General features: G+C 38.5%; 1 protein-coding gene across 7 annotated transcripts in view; it reads right to left on the bottom strand.

The window, feature by feature from the left end:
• The window catches only part of LRCH1 (leucine rich repeats and calponin homology domain containing 1), a 204,174-nt gene that overhangs the window by 31,857 nt on the left and 146,186 nt on the right, over positions 1-26,131 (bottom strand). For 5 of the 7 annotated variants that reach the window (XM_050766275.1, XM_050766279.1, XM_050766276.1 and 2 more), the window contains exons 10-16: positions 22,230-22,297; positions 20,114-20,200; positions 16,205-16,294; positions 16,056-16,092; positions 10,132-10,185; positions 9,373-9,445; positions 6,304-6,408 (exon numbers count right to left, since the gene is read on the bottom strand). In XM_050766275.1, coding sequence (XP_050622232.1) covers positions 6,304-6,408; positions 9,373-9,445; positions 10,132-10,185; positions 16,056-16,092; positions 16,205-16,294; positions 20,114-20,200; positions 22,230-22,297 — 514 coding nt within the window. The remainder of the gene's footprint in view (positions 1-6,303; positions 6,409-9,372; positions 9,446-10,131; positions 10,186-16,055; positions 16,093-16,204; positions 16,295-20,113; positions 20,201-22,229; positions 22,298-26,131) is intronic. The other 2 variants (XM_050766278.1, XM_050766280.1) reach the window with 1 other exon arrangement.

The raw sequence follows: 26,131 nt of genomic DNA, 5'->3' as shown, positions 1-26,131 counted from the left end.
GAGGAGTCAGCTTGTGGCCTGGGGCCTCTGCTGGAAGCCACTGAGGGAAGTCACAGGCAAAGGACACCACAGGCAGTCACAGGAGGACTGTCACCAAGTCCCACAAAACCCAAACCTCACAGGACGTAGAATCAATTGTCTACAAAGTAAAGCCAAGGTCAGTAAAAGGACAGAGTGACCAGGCAGGGAAAGATGACAAGTTCACAGAGAAAAGGGAACTGAGGAAAACTCTGACAAATTAGGACGCATGGAAGAAACTGGAGAATGCATCACATTTTACACCATTTCAAGCAAAACCAAAACAGAAATATACAAAAATGTAAAATCTAGAACTAATTTGCACCACCAAATTTACCAAAAAAAGGTCAAGAAATGCAGATAGAGTTGGATAATACATACATATGCCAGCAAGGGGCGCCTCAACACCGTTTGAACAAATCAAATGTTTTCTTTGGAGCTGTTATTTTCCTTTGCCTTTTTTCTGGGGGGTAATCTTATCTAATAATATTTTCAATATGTTTTTATTGGCAGATTTCAATCTGAATATGAAACTATCAGGAAGTGAAATGAACCATGAGCTTTTGTTCAACACCACATGGCCTTATTAGAGCCCTATGTGAGATACCAGGATAACGAGATGGTGTCTGGGTTTTACTTTCCTGGCATCATTTTTAAATTTTGCATTCCTTTGTATCTTAAAAATGTAACATGCATGCGTGGGCATTTGTTCTATGAATGTTAAGCAATCTAAAGTGTTTTAAAAACCAATTGAACTGTATTTTTTTAAAATGAACACTTCAAATATACACAAAATTATCAGAAATAATGACTGTATCACTACTAGTTTTCTAAATGTATTCATTACTATGACATATAAGAGAGCTTAAGGCAATCTCTTTAGGCTCATAATAAATCTACCAAGTACAAAAGTGCTTGCTTATTTTGCTGCGTTTGTTACAACAGAATAGCTTTACTGGAACCATTAAAGTACCTCTGATTAAATTACCTACAGTTTTTTCTTTTCTTTCAAGTCCTATTTAAATAATAAATCCAGTGACCAGTCTGGGTCCAGGCTTCAGGAAATTGATCTACAAAAGAATTATTCTGCTTTTCCTTAATTTCATATCACTAAATTTCAAGAGCTCCCTTACTTAATCCAGAGGAATAAAAGTTTAATTTGAGGCCATGAGAGAAATATTAAGAAGCAGCCCCCACTGTGATAAATATTTTCAAGTCAAATGCTCCTGTGACTGCTGAAGTGTAAATAAGAAAAAAGATGGGTGAGAGAGCAGAGTGAGTGTGTGTTATGAGTGTGTTGAAAGAGATGAAGAGGTGGTGATTGGTTTTTGGGGATGGGGGGGGTGGGTGAAGGGACACAGTCTCACTCTGTTGCCCAGGCTGGAGGGCAGTGGTACGATCTCAGCTTACTGCAACCTCAACCACCTGGTTCACGTGAGTCTCCCATCTCAGTCTCCTGAGTAGCTGGGACCACAGGCCTATACCACCATGCCTGGCTAAGTTTTGTATTTTTAGTAGAGGTGGGGTTTTGCCATGTTGCCCAGGCTGGTCTGGAACTCCTGGACTCAAGTGACCTACCTGCCTCAGACTCCCAAAGTGCTGGGATTACAGGTGTGAGCCATGGCACCTGGCCAAGGTAGGCAATTTAAGACGAAGGAAAAAAATAAGTTCTGCTTAAATTAAGCCTATAGTTTAATTTACTGTATGCTGTATAAACATTTATTTTTATTTTGTTTTGAGATGGAGTCTTACTCTGTTGCCTAGGCTGGAGTACAGTGGCATGATCTCAGCTCGCTGCAAACTCCGCCTCACAGGTTCAAGCGATTCTCCTGCCTCAGCCCCCTAAATAGCTGGGATTACAGGTGCCCGCTACCATGCCTGGCTAAATTTTGTATTTTTAGTAGAGACAGGGTTTCATCATGTTGACCGGGCTGGTCTTGAACTCCTGACCTCAAGTGACCCACCTGCCTCAGCCTCCCAAAGTCCTGGGAATTCAGGCATGAGCCACTGCATCCAGCATAAATAACATTTAAAGAACAGAAAAGATTTGCACATATACGTAATTTATTTAGCAGAAGAGATTAAGCATGGAATCTGCAGGGTATCATGAAATGCTTATGTAGAATATCAAATTCATCCTCACAGATATAGGTCAAATTCCACTGATCTTTCCATTATTTTCTGCCTTTTCCTTCACTCTTTTCCCCATCCTCATCTCTGAGCTGGGAGTAATCTCTATCTTCTGTGAGCATATACAATTCTTGTATCTGTGTCTCCCATGGCACTCACCACTTTCTGTCTTACAATAGAGTGATATTTCGCTCCATTATGGATCTGTAAACGTTTATGTCTGTTTCCAACTTGTACCCTCTACTCCTGCCCCACAAAGCAGTGAGTGGGGCAGAATGAGTTTGTTGAATGAGTGAATGAAACAAGTGTTTCAAACACTCCCTCATTTAAAGCTCAGTCTGTTTGGAGAACGTCCTTGCAAAGATTATTCTATCCTGATAATCGGTCACCCGAGTTTTTCCTCTTATGAATAATCTCCTAAACTTAGTTTCCAGGTCTGAATGCATTAGACTCTGAAATAAATGTTACATGAAAGCAGAGAGATCTTGGCTATCTCTTTCAGAGCTGCATCCATAGTGATGAGCATCGTGCGTAGCACATAATAGGCACTCAGCAGATATTTAAGGATGTGTACGAGAAACCATTTACGTACTTGTTGTGAGAACATCTTTGAGTTAAGCAAACAAAGAAAGCCCTGTGCTCTAAAAATTACCCAAATGCACTTTCTCATTTAATTATTGCATGAAATGCACTCTTCATATAAAAACATTTATACCTAAATTTAACTCAATGAGAGGAGATTCCTTCTCTGTGGAAACATGAAGTTTTAAAATTTAGCTCTCAACTTCTCCTTGGAAGTTAAGAACCTGAACTGGACATGATGTTTAAGATAGACAAACTCAAAGGCAGCAATATCTTGGCTTTGAAAAAATATCACGAGCTTTAGATCCAGGCTACTGTGAATCAGAACTCTCACTAGCTAATTCATTCATTCCCTTCTGGTGCCTAAAATTGAACTGGACACATTGTGTGTCCTCAAAATGCTCACATTTCTTCTCTATGGTCTTAGACAATTTACTTAACCCAGTGACTTTCAACCTTCCTTGAACACTACATAACATCACATAAAAACAAGTAAAACAAATGACCAGTGCTTAGACTCAATGCTACACCAAATAAATGAGCATTTCTGACTATGGCATGGCCTAAGTGGTTATAGTTTTACAAAATGCCCAGGTGATTCTAACATAAAACCAGAGTTGAGAGCCACTAAAATGCCTCTTATATCCTCAGTTTCTTCATTTTTCTAATGGGAAAAATAATACCTATAGTGTAAGATTACTGTAAAAAATTAAGGAAAATATCTGCAAAGTGGTACAAGACACATGGTTACTTCAGAGACTAATGTAAACTGGTCCATTCATCCATTCTCTGGTGGTAACTTAAAGATTAATTTTCAATAAGTATAAAGTAGCACCTACAAATTCACTGCAAATGAAAGAGCAAAAATTACCCCGAAGAAGATAGAAATGGTTTTTAACTTCAAAGTGAAGTGAAGAGGAAAGATTCAGTAAGAGGACACAAGAGGAGGGGAAAAGCAGAAGTTAAACCATCAGGTTAAAAACAGAGGTTAAAGCTGTCCCATCCAGCTCCAGGGTGGGCCCGGACAACCCCACAGACAAACTTCCACATCCTCCTCCATCCACCTCATGCGGCAGAACTTTGAGGACTTTGAGAACTCAAACTCCCAAGGACCTTCTACCCAGGTTGCCAATTAAAAAAAATCTGTTTGAAGGATAAGTTTTAGAGAAATGGGGACTTTAAAATGAGATAGAATGGGAATAAAATATTTGAAAGAATTTAAATAAAAGGATAAGTTTATATAAAGCAAGACAGTGAGCAAGGTAAAAAAAGGACAACTTTACCAAAAATAATAACTAAAAAGTATAAATAAAAGTCAAGTTAGATTACGTTAGGTTGAGCTGGTAATAAGATGATGTTTATTTATAAAGGTTATTTACAAAGATAGCAGCCAATATTGAATAATGGAGAAAATATGAGGAAACAAAACTGATGTAATCAGCTTTGAAATGCCAAGAGAGGCCCCTGAGTAGGATCTTCTGCTTAAGAGGAACCAGTAAGAACAACATAAAAAATAGTCTGTGTTCCTTTCCCAACATTAGCTCACAGACTTGTGAACATACAGTGCAGCTTCTTTAACTAAAAAAAAAAAAAAAAAGAAAAAACCATTAGAAAATGTATTCCAATCACAGGTCAAAGTTAAGAACAAAGAGAATGAAGATAAACATAAAAGTCAGATCTGGGAAGCTAAACGAATATTTGTAAAGACTATTGCTATACAGAAAATTTTCTGTTGCCCAGGGCATAATAGAGACAAATTGCAAATAGGAAAAAATGACAATCTTCAAACATCTGACATGATCGACTGAACCATGAGTATTGAAAACGATGGCTTTATTATTATTGTGGTACAGCATAACAGCTGCATGTGAATTCCTGGAATTCTTACTCATAGAAAAAATAATTTAGTAACTATTGCAAGGTTATTTTATTTTTAGAAAGATTTCCACAATGATTACTTTCTATGGAAATTTAAGGATTTTTAATCAAATGAAGGCAGCCTGAATGTAGATGCAGCAGAGATGATTCCAGAGTTAGGAACCCTGGTGTGGCTTCACCTCCACCTCAACCCCACAGTGTGATCCAGGCGGCTCACCTCACCTTTCTGGTTTTAGCCTGTTCATCTATAAAGATAGTAATTCTACTGCTACATAAGAAGTCTAATTGTTTCCCAGCTTTAAAAAAAAAAAAAAAAGTCCTTTGGTTTCAGATATCATTCCTAAGGAAATACCAAACCACACATAAATCTTTCATTTTAGGCTTTATTTCCTTTAAACAACATTAGGCCCATAAATAGCTATACTTTCTGAAAAACAAGAATGCCTCCCCTCCATTAAAAAAAAAACCTTAAGAAAGAAAAAGTTTATCAAGAAAGTTTCCATTTAGCCCTCTTCAACTTCCAAAATTTAAAACTCGATGCTATAAGCAGAGCCATTTGTTTCATAACCCTTGTTTTTTAATCCTATTTATTTTCAGTTTAAACATTTAGAAATCTATGAAATATTAAATTCCTTTTATAACTACTCTGCCAAAGTGTACATTGTCCTTCTCCATAAGGAAATTGTAGAAGCATTTTTGGTTGAATTTTAACCAGAAATCACAGCAAGTGTCTTAAATATATATATTTCTAGGTATTACATATAACATACTTAGATGAAAAGAGAAATATTATCAGAAAACGTATCTTCCCATTATGTCTGCATTGTGGCTATACCCTGTACCTCACTACTCTTCCCTATAAACCACATTCTCTGTTTCATTTAAATTGACTGCAATCACTGTGTATTCTGAAGTAAAATGTTTAAAATTTGAAGATTTAAAAAACTAGAATGAAATTAGACTAGAATGGAGATGAAGACATATGTGGCGTGTAGATCAAAATAATTATATTTTATTGTAATCTCTTAGGCCACATAAGATTTAAAATTAAAAGATATCCACATGAATACTAGCTGAGTATCCTCGATTTTTTTATTTACACATTTGATTCTCAGGCCAAGTTACTATCCTTGAATGTCAAAAAGATGAACTTATACTCAAGAAGGTATCAAAAGTCAAAACATGCCAATAATTTGGAAAAAAGAAGGCAAACGATTTCATTTTTAGAAATTTCTCCACATTAACATTATTTTCAATGCAATACTCTAGGATCAGCCATGCTACATTTTAATTACCTTAGGTTACACGGTAAGCATGAATAATAAAATATCAAACTCTAAAACCATTTAGTTCAGATGCAGGAACAAGCAAAGATAAATCCAAATGTGCAAACCCCAAATCTTTGTAAACGAGCAAACAAACCAAAAAACCCAAGCAGAAAAGGGTAGAGAAGAAAGTATTATAATGCCTTCCCCAAATCCAGAATAGTCAAGTTAATTAAACTGGAGTTTGACAAACCGCTAGAGAACAATCCACATGCACTTTTCTGGACTTTACTTTCCAGGCTTAGACATTATTTCTCGTACCAAGCATGCAGGTGAATATACTCTATCTTCAGCTGCACAGAGATGAATGTTCAGTATATGCATTGGCTTATTAATGAGAACATTGGAGAATAGGTACAAAGCCACCTACCATTGTCACTGTCTCCTTCAGATGGAACACTGTAGCTAGAGCTGTCCCATGTCTGTGCCTGTGTAAGTGTGTTGAAGGAGATAGGAGGAAGAATGAGGGCTGGGTCTGCAGGGGAGCCAGAGAGCCAGTCCGCGTACAGTTGCACAAGGACCAGGAAAAACCAAAGGGGCAGCAGCATTTCACAAATGGCATAGGGTTTGCATGGAAATGAAGAGTGGATTTCATTTATATGGGGTTTAATTTCAAATGCACAATATAGGAGAAGAATGAAAGATGGTGCATGGAATAAAAAGAATGATAAAAACTGAGTGTTAGTACCCATCAATCATACACTTTGCATGCAGTTCATATTGTTAATCTTAACAGTTCTGCAAGCCCACAGACTTAGAGTACTAATGAATCAGGTCAGAGGAAAGAAAGAGTACCCAAAGGTTAGGTAGATAAAAAGGCAAAAGACCTGCCAGATACCTTTCTCAAAGACTTTCTAAAAAACTAACAAAATGCGATTCACACACAAAAATATTGGTGACATAGAATAAAACTTAATATGTGTAAATAGATCTATTATTTATAAATAAAACTATTATAGAATCATCATTTACCATTAGTGATTTTTTTTCTCCAAAGCAATGTCAAATTTCTTTTTAAAGACATCTGTAGGTCTATTGGCATGCTTTATAGATAGCTGAATCTAGCTAATTCTTTTCTCAATCCTGGACATACCTCTCAATACTGTTTTCAATATTGCTCAGTTAAAAAACAAAAGACAAAAAATGTTGGAGACTAGTACAGTCTATTTAACAACAAATCCAATTAACCAACAGAGATCAATCAATTTCAAGAACTTCTGAGTTGGTCACTTATGAAATGATAGCAACTCTTACTTTTGCACTAAATATCCATATGGCAATTTCATATTTAGGAAATATCTATATTATTTTTTATTCAGTCATAAGGCAGGGTCAGTAAAATAAGTGGATATAGTTCTAGACATAAATATTTGGGTATGTGCAGTTGTCTTCGTTTGGGAGGAGGACCCAGAAAGAAGTGAAAGAAACTGTCAGCCTACTCTAAGTTCTTATTTCAACTTGCTAATTTAAGCAGTCCGTTTTTATTTATAACACAGAAATCACAGAAATCCACACACTTTCAAAATAAAAATTAACTGGCTTTAAGCATTCTAAAGCTACTCAATCAAAAATGGTTTCTATCTTTTAAAACTATATGCTTTCCAGTTAAGATTACTGTATATATTACTTTCCAGAAAATGTGAAAAATACATTTAAGCATATATACTATAATATTTTAAAATTGTTAAATCAAATGAAAAAAATCTCCATACATAATGCAACTTTTATAAAGTTCCAACATGTCACTTGATGATCCTGAAGATAAATAGCATTATTTACAGCAACCAAACTCCATAGAGCTTTCAACAACAAGAACAATTTCCACATTGGTTAGTCAGCATTATAGAAAGGCTGGAAGCTTGGAGAGGAAATTAACTTCGTTTTCTCCTATTCAAAATAAAAGCTCCATTTATTTTTCACTGCTACAAAGAATGTGAAATGGTTTAACAGCCCCAGTACAACGTAAACCCTAACTGTAATAAGTTCAGTTTGGACTCTATAAAAAGATTAAAAAAGTCACCAAAATAATTCTACAATTGCAAGTTACACATTCAACAGAATATTATTCTTTGAAGATCCATTCAACTTTGATTCGCTCAATTATACCATACTTTTAAATTGTGTAAAACTGACTGTGAGGATTAGGAGACAGTCTGCAGCTCAACATGAAGTCCTCAGTGTGTAAAGTAAGTCTCCTGGCGGGTCGTCACTGAAGGCACAGATGCGGTGTGCCTGGACTCACCCCCATTCCTCCCAGGACACACCTGAGACCATGGAAATGAAAACCCAGCCAAGGGCCTCAGCCCAGAACTGATCACATTTGCTTAGTTCCAAACATGAGAAGACCAGCCATTTGAGTTTTATTTCATGTAAAATTTGGCTCTCCATAAAACACTCACTAACCCTTGTCACACTCAAGCACTTTCTCAAATGGCTTTTTTCCTACGGCCCATTCAAACTGCCAGGAAACCATTACACCTGGCCAATTGTCACCCATCAATCAACTGCCCCAAGAATGAAAAACATTTCCTTTATTAAAGTATCATCTTTATTTTTCCTATGGGTGCCTTTTTGCAAAATATACACATGTATGACCTCTACTGTTGTCAAAATGCGTTGCTGGAGAATTCAAGAACATCTGAGTTCCCTACCAGCTCTTAAAAGTGTCTGAATTCTTTATTAGCACTTGCTTAAAAGCATGAGTAATAAGTGTAGACTAAATACCAAAGAGTCAAAAATATTAAAACAAAGAAAGACCTAAAAGAAGGAAGATTAGCAACAGAACTTCAAATAAATGGAGAAATCAGAAGAATCAAATTTTTCTATACAGAGTGCTTCCTTTTCAAAAGCAACCATTATTTTGTACATTGCTATAATTTACTTTTGTGAATAAACTCATAACAAATTAAAATAAAATTGGTAATATAAGCAGAATGCTTTCTCAAAAGACTTTTTAAAAAGGAATTCCTGACCACTCATGCAAGCCTTGAAATGACCACTCTGTTATGTGAGTAAACACACAGAACCTACCAGACTCAGAAAGCAAATGAGGATGTCTCAGAAAGGAGTCACTTTTCCAGAGGCAGGCTGCCCCTTAACTCAGCCGAGCACCAGGAACCACTGGGGCCAAAGGGCAGCTATTTTATCTTCCTTAGGTAAAAAAAAATCAATAGAGTATTTCGTCCCCACTTACATGCTCCCACCTTTTTCTTCTTTGCTCTGATTCAAACGAAGACAGGTTATCCACTACTGATAACACAGACTTAGCTGATTCACTGAAAACAAAGCTACAAACTCTGGCCTCCCCTAGCTGTAGATGCCAGGATTTCAGCTCAGCAGAACTGACAAGGATGTGCACATTGATAATGCATACACTTAAAAGGCTCAAGAGAAAGCAATGAGTTATTTAGTGTAAGAATGGGCTGAGGTTTTCATTTACCTGATCGAGGCTTCAGGCCAAATGGAGCTGTGCTGTTTGTGGTAGGAGAGACTGCAGGGGAGTTCTCTCTAATCTGTGGTGTTGGAAGGAAAGGAAATTAGGAAAGAAATAAAAGAACAAAAGAAGAAAACAGAAGAAGAACTACGTATGGTTTTCTATGTTCAAGGATTGTAACAAAACTACTCCCTTTTCACATTTGCTGCTGTGTGATGAAGTCCTGGCTAAAAAAAAATCACCTTGTAAAGATGTTAAGTGGCATAATCAACAGAATGTTGTTTTAGAGTGACCCACTCAGTTTGTTTTGCCCATTTTAAGAACATTTTACAATTGTGTGACACTGGCAATCCTCTTGCACAGGTGTGTGCATGGGTGCATGCACACACACACACATATATCCACTTATATCCAAAAGAGGGCACATCTGATGAGGAAACAGATAATACTGAACTCAGTAATACTGAATCACACACTGAATCATTTATGGAGAACAAGACATTCTAAATGTTGCCTGTTTAAGTGATCTTCATTCTGTTTTCTTGTAAAGATGTTCCCACATTCGGTTTTTAAAAACATATCTCATAAAAATAAATATTTAATTATGAATAGGACCAGATAAAGCTATGATAGCCAATGAGAGTTAGACAGATTTCCCCAAAGACTCAATTAATCCCAAGTCTTAGATTATATATTTCTGTAGAAGATATTCCAATCCAGCCATCAAGAAACACCTCACCTTCCATGAATCTTCAAGAAACTTACCTCATTTGGAGAATACTGGCTCCCATTACTCTGTAATGTTAGATCACTTTGCACCTTAAAAAAGAAGAAAAAAGCATGGTATGTTCCATTAGACTGTGAGACTGTTGAGGCAAGAACTGCATCTTTCTTACTGCCATCATGTCCCCAGTCCATGGGTACACAATGTATATCTGTTGAATTAGTGTGTTCAGTAGCTAGGTAGACCATACTCATATGTTCTGAAAACATGCAGCTGTATTCATAGAAAAATACATCTAAAGTATTATACAAACTAAGATAAAGAATTTCCCAGAGCAAGGAGTTCACTCCAAAATATCTGTGGATGTCAGCTTACCTTGCTAGGTGAACAAGCTGCCTGCTGGTTCCCATCCTCATTTTAATTATGGTTTTTAGAAATGGCTCAAGGTAGTACTTCCTAAATATGCAGAATCACATTGGGAGCATTCAATAAATACACGTCTGGACCCCAAATTAACTGGGCAAATCTCATGTTGTCAGTTCAACATCAGATTACTTTGGCAACTACTGGTTAAGAGAAAAAATTACAAATTTTTTTTCTGTCATAAAATGTGCAGGATTTATAACTGGTCGTGGAGAAAAGTCAAGATGACATCCTGATTTCCAGCAGGAATGACTGGGTAGATGGTAGCATCACTGAATACCACGGAGAACACAGGAGCAGTTTAAGAAGAAGTTGATAGTTATCAGTTTAGCTATGTAGAGAAAGAGCAATTTGTGGGGCATGGAGATAAAATCTGACTGCTGGGGTACAGGGGGGAACTTGAGGCATGAGCTACAGGTTTCAAAGTCATTATTATATATGGGGTGCCTGAGTCCACAAGGTGACCAGATGGTCCAGAGAGATAGTGTAGAAGTTGAGGAACAGTGGCTGAGAGCAAAATCTTGTAAAACCAGCATGAAAGGGACACATAGAAACAAGTGGCCCACAAGGGACGCACTCTAGTTTCTTACCCAGATCTGCCTTCTTTATAAGGTAGTCAAGAACCCCCTGATCCTCCCTGATAAAAAATTGGGTGTTAGCTTATATAAACACCTTCATATATGCCACCAAATTATTGTACATTTAAGATGCCTGTTCCTATTCATTGTTGAGGAGTGCTATTTACAAACCTTCCCACCTTTGACACAAATCCAAGAGGAAACCATATTTTTAGAATAAAATGTCACTAATGTCCCTATTCAATTAAATGGCTTTGTTAGAGTTGCTAACAAGTAACTTCAGGTTTGATTCTTTCTATAAGCAATTTCTTTCCTCTAGTTTGCCCTATCATCTCCCAGACCCTTCCCCGTTCGATATTATTTATGTAAGAGCCATACAATTTGCAATTCTTCCTGCATGGATGACAGTGCCACCCACACTTGATGTGGACAGTCACGTAAAGTATGTTTAAAGTCAGATCACGTGATGTGCCACCAATTACAAACCGCTTCATAATCCTGGCCTCCCCTTTCCGTGTGGCTCACAGAGAGCTGATTCCCCATAGCCACGTTGTCTTGCTCAACATAGCTCCTGGCTACAGGGCCGAACCCCAAAATGCCCAAAGTCTAAGTTTACTTTCCTCTCCTTAAACTCTACCCCTTCCCCAGTGTCCCTGAACACCTAAAACAAGCTCAGGACTGCAGACCATCTTATTTCTTCTGTAAATTTTTCAACATCTAAATCCTCTTACTCCCACAATTAAAAAAAATTAATTAAAGTGAGGGCAACTTCAGAGCCTTCATCTTCCAGTCCTTTACACAAAAACAAGGCTGAATCTAGCACAGGCACTCAACAAATACTGGCGGATCAATATAGGGCTATGCTGAAAGATGTTACTTTCTGCTTGAATGAGACAGAAGAATATAAAAATAACCAAATCATAAGTAAAGATCATATTTTAGCTCTACATAATCCTTATCACTGGCCCTGTGAATTCACTACTCTCTTTTCTTTTCCTTGTGACTTCCTTTTTCCATCGGAGCCAGCTATTCCCCCTCCGTTTTTAAAATCATAGAGATGTGTCTGCCAAGGACAGATAATTGCCCTACAGAAGGAAAACAAGGAGTGAGAATTCCTTATGCCAAATACTCCTCCTTCAACCAAAAAAGAAAAAAAATAAATAAACCTTATGTTAAAATAACACAAAACATTGTAAGTTGGAGATAGAATAAAAGTATCTTTTTTTTTTTTTTTGAGGTTTTCTGTCTTCAAGGGACTCCCGAAATCATGGACACAGGTATATACGTGTTTTTAAAACTATGAGAGTGAAAGTTCAAAGACATTTTAAGTAGCATGCTAAAATGAAGGTGCTAAGGAAGGTTGGACCTGGTACATTCTCTGAGTACAGAGGAGTAATACAATCTGCCCAATTAGAGCAGAAAATTCACTCTGGAGACAAGGGTGCAGTAGCTGGCTGGGAGGCCCTCACAGCACTGAGCACAGAGCCTGTGCAGAGCTGTAGCTCGACACCTATGGGCTTAATGGCCTTGGCTGATGGAACAAACAGACTCATCACTGGAGGGAAAGCTGGGTTGGCCCAACTGACCGAATGATTGATATATGACTTGGAAGTCAAGTTTCCTACTTTAGGAGGATATTAGGCTTTTCCACATAATATAATGGTAGCAAGCATGGTTAAACTTCAGGAAAAACCCATGAAGCTTTATGAGCATGTGGAAAAGTGTCAGATGATTTTCAGGTTAGACAAGCACAAGGAAATGAATTTAGAGGAACATAATATACACCTTACCTAAACAATGGAGTGTTTGCAGCTATCAGTTAAGACCCAGAGATCCGTACATCAAATAAGCAGTACACTGAAATTTTGCTTACCAAAGCCTAATCCTTATCATTTAATTTCCTATCTCTTTCTCTTTCTTCTTCCCTCCCTTCCAGAAATCCTCACTAACTACTCACTGTGTACCAGGTACAGCTGGGTCCCACTTCGAGTGAGAATGCTAAGTGTTTGTGCTATGCAATGAGAAAGACAAACAACAGGAGAAATAAAGAGGAGATCAGTAAGTAAAAATCCATTCTGAAAATCTAGAACTGAATGCAAAGATACAGTTCACCTTTGCTGATGGGAAAATGGGAGGAAACTCTACATAAAACAGTCTTGGGCTGATATTAAGGAAATGTGACATTTAAACATTCCTTCCCAAAACACCAAAATGTTTAATATCAGTAGCAATTTCTAATAACCATTGGAATTGTGTAGTTAGTAAATCAGTGCATGTATTGCTATTAGATTAAAAGATGGGATGAGGCTAGGTGCAGTGGCTCATGCCTGTAATCCCAGCACTTTGGGAGGCCGAGGTGGGTGGATCACCTGAGGTCAGGAGTTTGAGACCAGCCTGGCCAACATGGCGAAACTCTGTCTCTACTAAAAGTACCAAAATTAGCCGGGCATGGTAGCAGGTGCCTGTAATCCCAGCTACTCAGGAGGCTGAGGCAGGAGAATTGCTTGAACCCGGTAGGTGGAGGTTGCAGTGAGCTGAGATTGTGCCACTGCATTCAACCTGGGCGACAAGAACGAGACTCTGTCTCAAAAAAAAAGAAAATAAATAAATAAAATAAAATAATTACAATAAATTTAAAAGAAGATGGGATGAAAACTAGACCTAGACAAAACTATGAACTGGGCTCAGTCTATATTTAGTATATACCCATCCCTTATTCCTTCCATACCCATTCACATTATTGGAAGCATTGCTCATGCACACATAAGTATCATGGCTGCTCTTCTTCTGCCAAGATCTGCTCCGAAGAAAACATTTGATGCAGTCAGGCACCTCTAAGGTTTGTAAGCATGACAAGACTTAGTGTTGCCACTAGTCCACAGCATGAAGAGGCAATATACTGCAGTAGGAAAGCAGGGCCAAGCCTTTTACATGTAAGTGACCTGGCCAGTCACTTGATCTTGAGCTTCAAATCCTGCATCGTCACTCAGGTATGATAACTCCCACTTTTCACTTATACCTTATCTAGAATCTAAACTCGTAAGTGTAGGAGCTCTGTGTCTTTAATGTTACTTTCTCAGTGTCCAGAGTGGTGCTTGAGACATGGGAGGCAATCGACGAATATTTGTTGAAGAAATGAAATAACGGTAACTTATGTAATATACAAAGCACATGGTCTGGCATGTAGGAATACTTCCTTTTTTTAAAAAAAAATCAGGAATTATACATTTTAGAAGACAAAATTATTGCAATGACCATCCAATTGTGTATTAAAAACGTAGGGGATATATCTTTATTCTACAAGTTTTGTGTCTTTCTTGTGCTCCTGAAATCACGTAAACAGGTGGCCATCTGCTATTTTACTAGACTCAAAAGTGGGTCTACACCTGGATGCTAAGATGGTCTTGAACTATCTCATCACAGACTGCTTGTTAGCTGCAATGAAAAAATAAAACCGCAATTACACGGTGGAGAAATGGAGTCATATCTTGATGGGGTGATCAAATTAACATCACCAAAGAGGGACAGATGGACATAGTGTGGCACCAAATTACAGGCTCACACCTGTAATCCCAGCACTTTGAGAGGCTGAGGAGGAAGGATCGCTTGAAACCAGCAGTTTGAGACTAACCTGGGCAACAAATCGAGATCTTATCTCTACAAAAAAATAAAATTAAATTTTAAAAAATTATTTCCAGATAAGAAGCTAAAAAAGAAGTTAAGTCTGCACAGAACCAAAATCAACCCCAAAGGAAGAACCTGATGAAATGGGTTCGGGGAGACTGCAAATAAAAGACTTCCAATGTCCCACTATCAGGTAATTCAATTATGCCTCCACCCAGGGAAGAGGTGGTACAGTAATTCTGTTTAAAGACCACACCAATAACAAAAATAGAGAAGCAAGCTAATAGCTAACATTTAGATATTCTATATTATGTGACATTTTCTGAATCAAAATTCCTAATTCGATCTTTACAATAGGTATTATGATCCCAGTCACAGTAATGAATGTTGAGAGAGGCTAATTAAGTTCCCCACAGTTAGCCAGTCTTTGAGATGGGACTGACACCTAATATAATTCCAAGTCACTGCACTTAACAATGAAACCGCACTCTCTAGCAACATGGCTTTTCCTTTTATAGTGACACTTCCTTTTTCCTTATTTCTTTAACACAGAGACAAAGTTAAGTCTGTGAAACCGCTTTACTATAGTACATGTGCAAATACCTCAGTGGGGCATCAACTGTTGGTACACAATCTTGGTACCTAAATTAGCCATCCTAAATCCATTCAGGAAATGGGTTGTAATCTATGTTTCACTCCCAGATCACCAGCTCAAACTTCTCTCTCTCTGACTGGGGTAACATTCTCGCTTTGTGACATTCTAAGCTCATCTCTAGTTTTATGTCAAAACTGCTTTCGTTACAGCCACCCACATTTCACTCCATGTAACTCTACCGAACCCATCCTTAACCTGTCTTCAAATATCCCCACCAGTTTCTCTTTATGATATTCTTTTAATCCTCCTCGACATTCTCAAGTCATTTATTCTTGTCTTTCAGGTGTTTTCTAGCTAATTTCCATCTAGCCAATTCCCAGATTTTTTCTTGGCTCTAAAATCTACATTGAACGGTCCTCCTCCAGGTTCCGACACACAGGCAGATTCCCTATGTATTTTAGTTGCCATCGCTTGACTCAGCAAGATGATCTGAGGTAAAAAAATCTACAGAATCCAATAGAAATAGCCAACTCTCATCTTTAACAGAGGGTGAGGTAGAGTAGAAAAGCAGAACTAAAGAGGCAAACGTACAAACAAGTTGAAAAATGTGTCCTGAACAAATCTGAATATCGGCCTCATTAATAAAGATGTTTCACTCCCTGACAAATCTTTACAGAATGTGGTGGCCGGTATTCCACGGCAAAATATTGCACAGAGTTCTGGTGAATCCCACCAGCAGCCTTACCTCACATACTGGAGATGTTTCCAGCTGTATTTGACCACTGTGGGAACAAGGAAAGGAAAAAAAAAAGATATAAAGTGAAATTTAAAGCATAAAAATGTCAATGTATTATAAAAAGAGAAAATATAATTTGTTATAAAAGGTAAGCATACTTCAGTGCAGAATCTTGTAATTCTAAGGCTTCTGCTGATCCCATAGGATATAGGTTTAAAACACTTCTCTCTGTAATATCTGTGCTCAATCTAAACAGTAGGAAAAAAAGATATTCGTAAATTTATTAAACTTTTATTTTTAATAAATTCTATTGGTCTTATCCAGTTCAAATTTTTAATGTACTAAAAAGTTATGTTTATCTTTAGGGTTAAGTGAGGAAAAGTTTACGACAGAAATTTCAAAGTGCATGGTATTTTCCCACCATATGCCAAAATATAATATTCCACCTGCTATTGGTAATACAATCCAACTTGTTTATAATATAATTGTAATTCCTAATAAAATCAAAATTTTCAGAGGTAGTATAGCATATACTCAATTTTATCTTAGAACTTTATGAATTTACAGAAGCAAGTCAAGTTGCTGAGAGTATTACATTATAGTTTATGTACCAATGGCATTTGGTTTTAATAGGGAGATATACATTGTATCTCTCACTTAAAAAAACCACAAGCAATTTGATATGCATTTTTACTTCTGAAATAGTCTCACATAGTTTCTAAATTTCTGCTATTTTAAGAGATGAAGTTTTTTTTTTTTTTTTCCTTAAAGGCCTATAAAGCCAGGAATTTCTGTAAGTTATATAAAAGTTATAAAGTCATCTTAAACAGGGGTGCGTTTATATTATAGAGGCCTGTGAAAATGCTCTCAAACTAACAATCAGAAGGCCTTGAGAGAAGAAGCCAAGATAAAGACAGAACAGCAATAGCCAACTAAATTTTCTGACACATAAAAGGTAAACTTTTAAAATTTAATCCTACAATCAATGGCTTAACTAAAAAAGAAAAAATTCCTGGATCTATGAAATGTGAGATAAAAGAAAAAACACAATGTGTATGTAAACTTTTTTATTACTAATATTCAGTCCCAAAGCAGTTAGAAATAAATGATATTTTGAAGTGTCCTCTCTATATCAGAAACAAAACCAGGGCTCTTCATGACTATTATACTGGCTCACAGAAATATTATAAAATTAGATGTCATATTATAAAAATTATTTCAGGATAAATAACAATGATCTAAAGCAGCCAAAGTAGTGGATTATTTTAGAAAGACAATGAAATTCATACAAAATTTTACAACATAATATTTTGAAATAGTGCTCCATAAAGGTGCGAATCAAGTATTACTTGGAAGGTTAGTTGAAACTGTTTTCTTCCACTATCTTAATATATTTCCTTTCATCTTATTTCCTTCTTAAAATCCATCTTAATATATTTCCTTCCAGTTTTTCTAAATTTCCTGCACAACTGGTACCTAATTCTATCTATATAATTGGGATCAAACATTGTGCATTTTTACATACTTTTTTTACAAAAAAGTTATACACTTTTTTAAAAGCATAAAAGCATTCTATGATATCACTAGAAACTTTAAAAAACATTATATTGGCCACATCACATTCCATCTTATCAATGAGTATAATACACTTAAAGTATCCCTAAATTGTTAGATAATTTCTTTTCCCAAATATTTGCTATTAAAAATACCTATCCCTCATTCTCTACCCCAAACTGTTCACGTCTTCTTGTCTCTTAGGATAAGTTCTTAGATTTCACTCCAAAGTTTTATATAGGTTTCTAGACTTGGTTACATACTAAGTTACTTCTGGAATGGTTTTGCCAATTTACTTCTCCACCAGTAGTTTATGTATTATTTCAAATCCTCATAACCCTAAAAGGTAGGTACTTGTCACCCCATCTTATAGATGAAGAAACGGGATGCAGAGAAGTCATATAACTTACCCAAGTTAACTGATGCTGCAGCTATGTTTAAAAAGTTTCTAGCTAATTCAAAGTCTGTTCTTTCCACAAGCCACCCTACTTCCTGATTCATTATAATGAATACATACACACATACACAGGCCTAAATGTACTTACATGTATGAACAACCATACACATGAATGCATACACATAAACACACAACCTTTCACTAACTGCCCTGGCTCAGGATGTAGAATTCAGCTCTTTGAACATACCTTGATTAGGTGCCTATGACATGAGCCAAATATAAGGGAGAATTAACATGAATAATCACGTTTAAACACCATCATTGCCTCCCTCTAAATATAAAATAAAATCTGAGCTCCTTAACAGCATCCAAAGCGGTTGCCTGCATCATTCTACACTGTCTCTGGTGATTCTCAGTCCTGGCTGCACATCAGAAGCACTGGCTGACTCCAGTCCCCAAAGGAAGTGCCTGGTGTCTATTCTGAAAAAGTTCCACAAGTGATACTGAAGCACACTAGGATGGAGAGCCTCTGTTCTGCCTGAGATTTCCCCAACCTGGCTCCATTCATTCTGACCTTCATGCCTTTACCTAAGCTTTTCATTCAATCCAGAATTTCTCTTTTTCTCGAAATTGGCAGTCATTAAAGGTCCAGGCCATTATCCTATCCTTCAGGAAGACCAGTCCACCCATCTCCCCTTTACCTGAGGTTGGGCACTTGCTCAAGTCTATCATTTTTACCTCCACTTGAAGCACTTGAATCAATTACAGTTATTTATTTATTTATTTGTTTGTTTTATTATTATTATTATTATTATTTAGACACAGTTTTACTCTGTCACTCAGGCTGGAGTGTGGTGGCTCAATCTCGGCTCGCTGCAATCTCTGCCTCCTGAACTCAAGCGATTCTCCTACCTCAGCCTCCTGAGTAGCTGGGATTACAGGCACGCACCACTATGCCCAGCTAATCTTTGTATTATTAGTAGAGACAGGGTTTCACCATGTTGGCCAGACTGGTCTCAAACTCCTGGCCTCAAGTGATCTGCCTGCCTTGGCCTGCCAAATTGCCAGGATCACAGGCGTGAGCCACTGCGCCTGGCCCAATTACACTTATAAATAACTGCTCAAGGCAATCTCTATCCATTCTAGTTTAAATTCTCGGAAGGCAAGAGCTGTGTCTTGTCCATCTTTGCATCCCCCAAGGTACACACTGCAGATCTTCCCACACTCCAAACACTCAATCAATGTCTGCAGAATTGAAATGCCTTTCAAATCAATTGCAAAGGATTTCCAGCTGTACTAAACTGATCCACCACTATTCTTTCAGGGCCAGAAATCATAGGTGGTATATTCTCATTAGCATTCTGGGATACACTAACCACCCTTTTCATAAATTTGCAGAACCCAGCTGGGATCGCTGCAGTGTGATTCCCGTGTTCATCATATTGTAAGACCACATCAGTTTACCAAGTCCTCTAGTTCTCTAGAGATCATGAAGTTATTACCCGATATATGAAACCTGCTATTGTTTAGCTGAAAAATATTTTGTCCATGGGAATTCCATTACCATTAGTTAAGAAATAGAAAAATATTATCCACATATCCACTGTATGTGGTGCTTATTACTGATCAAGGCAAATTCACATTTAAAAATTATCCTGTATCCCAAATCTTTAGAAATATATTCTTCAGTTAACATATATTTGGCACTACCCCAGATAAATATACTACTACTTGATATACCAATTCTTTCCTTTTTGGAAAACGCTTTCTTTATATTTTTTATAAATCAGGAGTTTAAACTTTAAGCAATATGAAATATGTACTTTTACCATAGTTTTGTTTTCTAAGAATTATACCAAAAATTCCCATATGAATTTCGTGAGGGGTGAATGAACTCAATAAAGGGTGGTGAAAGGGGAAACTGATCTCACTCTCTCCAGAAGTTTGACTCTTTCACTTTTGCATCTTGGGAAAACAGGCAATAAACATGACTTTTGTTAGTAGCTGGACTGGGCCAAAATTATTTGTGTAGGTATTTTAGGAATGTAGACAATGTACTCAATACATTAGTACGCATTATTTACACATGAAACCTGGACCAAGGAGACATACATACCCATTGGGATCTTGCAGCAAATCTACTGCTTCTCTCAGCTGCTCGATCATTGCTATATCCATGTCCTGATCTTTGGATGAACTTATTCTGTAACATGAAACCAAGCATAAGAATGAATATGATCAGCCAGGCATGGTGGCTCACACCTGTAATCCCAGCACTTTGGGAGGCCAAGGCAGGTGGAACACATGGTCAGGAGATCGAGACCATCCTGGCTAACACGGTGAAACCCCGTCTCTACCAAAATTACAAAAACTTAGCTGGGCATGGTGGCGGGCACCTGAAGTCCCAGCTACTCGGGAGGCTGAGGCAGGAGAATGGCGTGAAGCCAGGAGGCGGAGCTTGCAGTGAGCCAAGATCGTGCCACTGCACTCCAGCCTGGGCGACAGAGCGAGACTCTGCCTCAAAAAGAAAGAAAAAAGAATGAAAATGATCAATACAACAGGAATGTCATCTAATTTCTTAAAAAGCAAACTTACAAAAATCCATCTAACATATAAAAATGATTTTGACAGATTCAGTGCTATGGTGAACATGTGTTTGTACCTTGTGGGGTGGGATGCCAGAGCGTGGTGGGAAGAGCCCCTGAGTAGGGGAAGCCCAGCTCTGCTGCAAAGCAGCTCACATAAGATGTTTATGCCTGTGCACCCCTAACTGCTCCTGTGCACAGTCAGGCAATGGCCTAGATGAGAGGCTCTCACAGTTGTGCTTTACTGAGTTCTAGGAGGGTTCATGAGGGGGATCAGCTGGACGAGTCTGTACTACTTCTAGGCCTTCCAACTCCCGTTCAACCAGTTTGATTACTTTAATGCATATAGGGTTTCAGTGTGGGACAGTGGTTCTCAGTCCAAACTCTAGATGCAGCAAAATCATCTGTGGCGCTTAAAAACCATGCCAGGCCCTATACGTCCAAGTGGGTCTGACTAGGGGTTCAGATTTTATAAAGCTCTACAGATAATCCTGGTTTACAGCCAGGGTTGAAAGCACTAGGTATAAGATTGAGAATGGAGTTTCCAAAACTTTATATAGTTTTAAAACAACTGCCTCTTTCCCTATGCTTCTCTGATTGTATAACCAAGTTAGGCCTCCGTGGCTCTCAGCAGCGTATCCAGTGAGTAGCTGGTAATACAGACGGTGACCAGAGAGGAACTTCCCAATGTTTTTAAAGGACAAGAGAGATTTGATCACGGCAAGCCCTTCCTGCTACAGAATGTAAGACAACAACTTTCTGTAAGGAGAAAAGTTTTAACAATGGGATAAATCCTCACTAAGAAGAAAAACCCTACAAGGTACGATGGAGAGTCCACACCTGCCTCCCAGATGATAGAAATAAAAATCCTGGGAACAAAAACTATACTCTATACCACATAGTCCAAACTCAATTTCCCTGGACACGGTTCATTGTCTAATGGGATCACACACCCCCTCCCCTGTAAATCTTGCTAAACAAATATTTATCCACAGTAGAGTAGAAGGATTATCTGTCTAGTACAAGATTCCTTGGGTTCAAATGCTGGCCCTCTGTGACCTTGCGGCAAGATAATCAATATTCCTGTGCCTCAGCTTTGTCATCTGTGAAATGGGGGACAAGAACAGAACTTGTCTGTTAGGAGTGTTGTAAAGATGAAATGAGTTATGGCCTGTGAAGTATTTAGGACAATGCCTGGCACATGATGTTGAATAAATGCTAGCCCTGGCAGTTGGAAGTCTTGGGACCAGAAGTCTATGGTGTTCTCAGATCTTGAAGGGGATGACTTGGGGTAAAGAAGGAGATCAGAGCTACAGGTCACTTCAGGTCCAGCTGTTGGCTTCTTCAGGCAATTGTATGGACAGTAGAACCTCCCATCTAGAAATTCTAGCTAATTCTCTGAATCACATGACTACCCACAGCCTCAAAACAAGTAAGACTCAAGGCCAAGGAGGAGGTTTGTACTGCCCAATATCATGACAAAAAGCATCGGACAGAGAAAAACTGGCAACTTCTTATCAATGTTGTAAGAATATCAGCGTGCCCACAGAAAAGCAGGTCAAAATTCTATCACAACAGAACTGCCAGTCTGCTTGCAAGGTGGATTTTAGAGTGATGATGGCTCATAACCGAGGCCTTGGTACTCACATGCCCTCGGTTTGCCAGTGTACATCCTCTTCTATCCGTAACAGCTCTTCACAGTCTTCTGTCCTTGCCTGTGGACAAAACACACAGGGTTCCTGAAAACCACTGGCTACTCCTCAGTAGTCAGGAGCCAAAACCTGCCCAGCCCATGTTTATAACAGTGTTATTCACAATAGCCAAAAGCTGGAAACAAGCCGAACAGCCATCTATGGAGGGATGGATAAACAAAATCTGGAACGTGCATGCACTAGAATGTCACTCAGCCTTAGAAAGGGCGAAGTTCTCACGCGTGCCATACACACAGATAAACCTTGAGGACATTATGCTACGTGCAATAAGCCAGTCACAAAAACACAAATACTGCACTGATGACACTTATATGAGGTGTACACCGTAATCAAATTCATCCAGACAGAGAGTAGAATGCTTGCTGCCAGGGGCTGCCAGGAGGGAACGAGGGACTTGTTATTGAAAGGGTACACAGGGTCAGTTCTCTAGATGAGAAGAGTTCTGGAGATAGGCTGCACAACGTGAATGTAGTTAAAACACTCTGAACTACGTGTACATTTAAAAAATGGCTAAGGTGGTACATTTTGTAAGTATTTTCCCATAATTAAACATTCTTTAATTTTAAAAAATGTGGCCCAGGACCACAGCATCTGTTAACTTATCATCAGAAATTTAAAGCTTCACCGGATTTCCTGTTGCCCTTTTAGCACCTCCTTGTATTCCGAGATCCCTCTCCTGGGCTTGTGGGTCACCTGTAAAGATGCACTCTAGTGTTTGTGACAGCAGGGATGTGTGTGAGAGTGTGCATGCATATGTGTGCAGTGGGGAAAAGAGAAAGTATAAAATTCTTAACAGAAAAGTGCTTCCGATTGTATCTAATAGTTTTCATGTGTACAACACCCAGAATTCACTCAAATGTTCTCCCTGCACTGTCACCCCACTTTTTCCCAAAGCGGCACTAGTGGCACTGGCTATTTAGAAAGGCAAGTCCCACCGTGAGCCTTCCACAGGCCTCCTCGCATGTTCATCTCTGACACAGAGAAACGCTGCTTTAACCCAGCTGATGGCTAGAACGAAAGCCAACCTGAATAGGGCCACATTTTCCTGGCTAGGAGAAAACACCAGCCAAAAGGACCACTATTTGTGTCAAGGTTCTGGCACATCATTAACTAACTCGGGACTAGCCAGTCCTCCAGATGTGTTGTTAGGACAAGACTTTTCTCGAAGACATGGCTAGCTGCCCAATGCCAGACTCTGGCTGGGAACACACTTGGACTTTTTCTATGGTGGTTACAGTTTTCACGTACAATACAGTCAATGCATACATGACTGTGCCACTCTCCACACTCCAAATGACAGAAAAATTCATGGCTAAAATATACTACCAGAAATGACCAAGACAACATGTTCTGATTTTGTTTTGTTGGGTTCCAACCATAGGAACAATGGGTATTTCTTTTTGATTTTTTGTTTCAAAACTAGAAGTAGCCAAGAGTATAAAATGTCTCTTTTTTCATTAGGCAAAACAGGCTTACTGGGTGGCTTTTGCTAAGTTAAATGGTTATACAGTTGACCCTCATTATCTGTGGATTCTGCGTTTGTGAGTTTGCCTATTCACTAACATGCATTTTTAGTTCCAAAACCAGTATTCGTGCCGCTCTGGAGGTCATCTGCAAACATCTGCAGAGAGGTAAAAAATTTGAGTCCCAGAACACGTATGTTCCCAGATGAGGTGGAACAAGGTGACACTCTGCCTTCTTCTTTCGGCTCTCTTACTGCAAATAAGTGTCCTTTTTCACAGTCTAGTTAGTGCCATGTTTTCACACTGTTGTGTTTTTTGTTGGTGATTTCACTTTAAAATAGCCCCGAACATAGTGCTGGAGTGCTGCCTCGTGTTCAGAAGCCCAAGGAAGTTGTGATGTCCCTTACAGAGGACAATACGTGTGTTAGACAAGCTTCCTTCGGGCATGAGTTACGGTGCTGCTGGTTGTAATGTTCATCAAACAATATATGTTAAATAAGGTATGGTTGCAATGTTCATCAAAACAGTATGTATTAAATAAGGTATCTTTAAACAGAAATACACACAAATCAAGGTTATGTGTTGATTGGTTGACAAAAATGTAGTGACCAGAGGCTTGCAGGAACGCAGCCCTCTATTTCCCCAATGAGTGATGGTTCAGTATTGGATAATTCAATATGCACAGTGATGTCACACAATATAACTGCTGTGAATAATGAAAATTGACTGTGGTTGCAAAGGTCCAAGATGCTTATTCTGTAAAGAAAACAGGATTATGCAAAGCACAGGACTCTGTTTTTTGAGAAAGGGTCTCATTCTTTCACCCAGGTTGGAGTGCAGTGGTGCAATCATGGCTCACTGAAGACTCACTCTGCTAAGCTCAAGTGATCTTCCCTCCTCAGCGTCCTGAGTAGCTGAGACTCAAGGACCACACCACCACATCCAGCTAGTTTTTGTTTTTTTGTAGAGATGGAGTCTTAGTATGTTGCCCAGGCTGGTCTTGAACTCCTGGGCTCAAGTGATCCTCCTGTCTCAGCCTCCCAAAGTGGGGGATTACAGGTGTGAGCCACTGTGCCAGGCCAAGCACAGGTTGAAAGACTTAAAGTTGACGGACATCGAGCCTAATATGGGCCTGATTTTCAATGCACAATTTTTCCTTAACTTGTTGTAGATGTTTGTTTATCATTAGCATTTTTCTTTTCATTTTCCAAGAGAAGTATCTTCCAGAAAGCATTTGCCAAGTTGACTTTCACACCCCTATCTGCTCCTCCAGTTTCCATCTACAGGACCCATTCTGTAGAGCAGCCATTTCCCTGAAGTCCTTGAAATCTCTGAATTCAGGGAAATTTGCTTTTCTGAAACAATACGCTTTATTTTTACTAACTGCTTTGTTTCCTCTAGAACTTAAATATGGACATCTTCTTAACACATTATTCGGGGTTTCCATCTTTACCTTAGATTCTTAACTTAAGAAGAACACTTGATACACTCCAATTTTCACATTTTCATGGAAGAATCGTCCCACAGAGCTGAGAGATAGGGTCTAAGCTGGGGAAGCCTTGTAGAATCAGGGGCCTGAGAGTAATGTCATTATATTTGTACTTTAGAAAAATGTTTGGTGGCAGAATATATATATATAGAGAGAGAGAGTGAGTGTGTGTGTGTGTGTGTGTACACACATGCATGCATGCAAAGGGGGTGCAGCATTGAGTAAGAAGTGGAGTGGGTGGGGTGGTGCCTGAAGTAATCAAAGTGAGAAACTATGAGGCTCAAATGAAGCAATGTCAATGGAGACAGGGGACAGAAACAAGGCAATGGGTGTGACCTATTTTAAAACAAGGATGTATGGATTAATGACATTAAATACAGAGAGTAAAGAGTTAAGGCTCTGTGTTTTATCCTTCTATACAACTTCTGTAATCTAGAAACATATGTCAGGTTCATTATTTTTATCTTGAGGCCATAAACATGTCCTGAGCACACCAAGGTCTCCTACGGTGTAAAATTCAGCTGTTTTCCTCTCCATTTCCTTGAAGGTGATGCCCAGACATGTTCATTTAGGCTGGTTCCAGCCATCAGGACACAATGCTCAGAAAATAAGGATGAGTACTTAGGGATCCCATTCTTGGCTTCAGCATAATAACTCAGAAGTTACCTAAGAGCCACAGTGAATCTGAATTTTACAAAAACAATAATCTTTATGATTCTTGGGCGCCACAACCTGAACCAAAAGGGCTGGCAGAAACATACCAAGCACCTACTCATGTTGTGAAGTGGAACCTTCACTATCTGCTTCAGTAAAGCGCTAGTTTTTCTCTCCTCCCTGTGTTGCTACTAAGATGAAGGCTTTCCTGACAATTCGGCAACTTTGCCT

This window comes from Macaca thibetana, chromosome 17, assembly GCF_024542745.1.
Source record: "Macaca thibetana thibetana isolate TM-01 chromosome 17, ASM2454274v1, whole genome shotgun sequence".
NCBI lineage: Eukaryota > Metazoa > Chordata > Mammalia > Primates > Cercopithecidae > Macaca > Macaca thibetana.
Note: the sequence above shows the minus strand (reverse complement) of the source record. Positions and strands in the feature narration are given on the sequence as shown.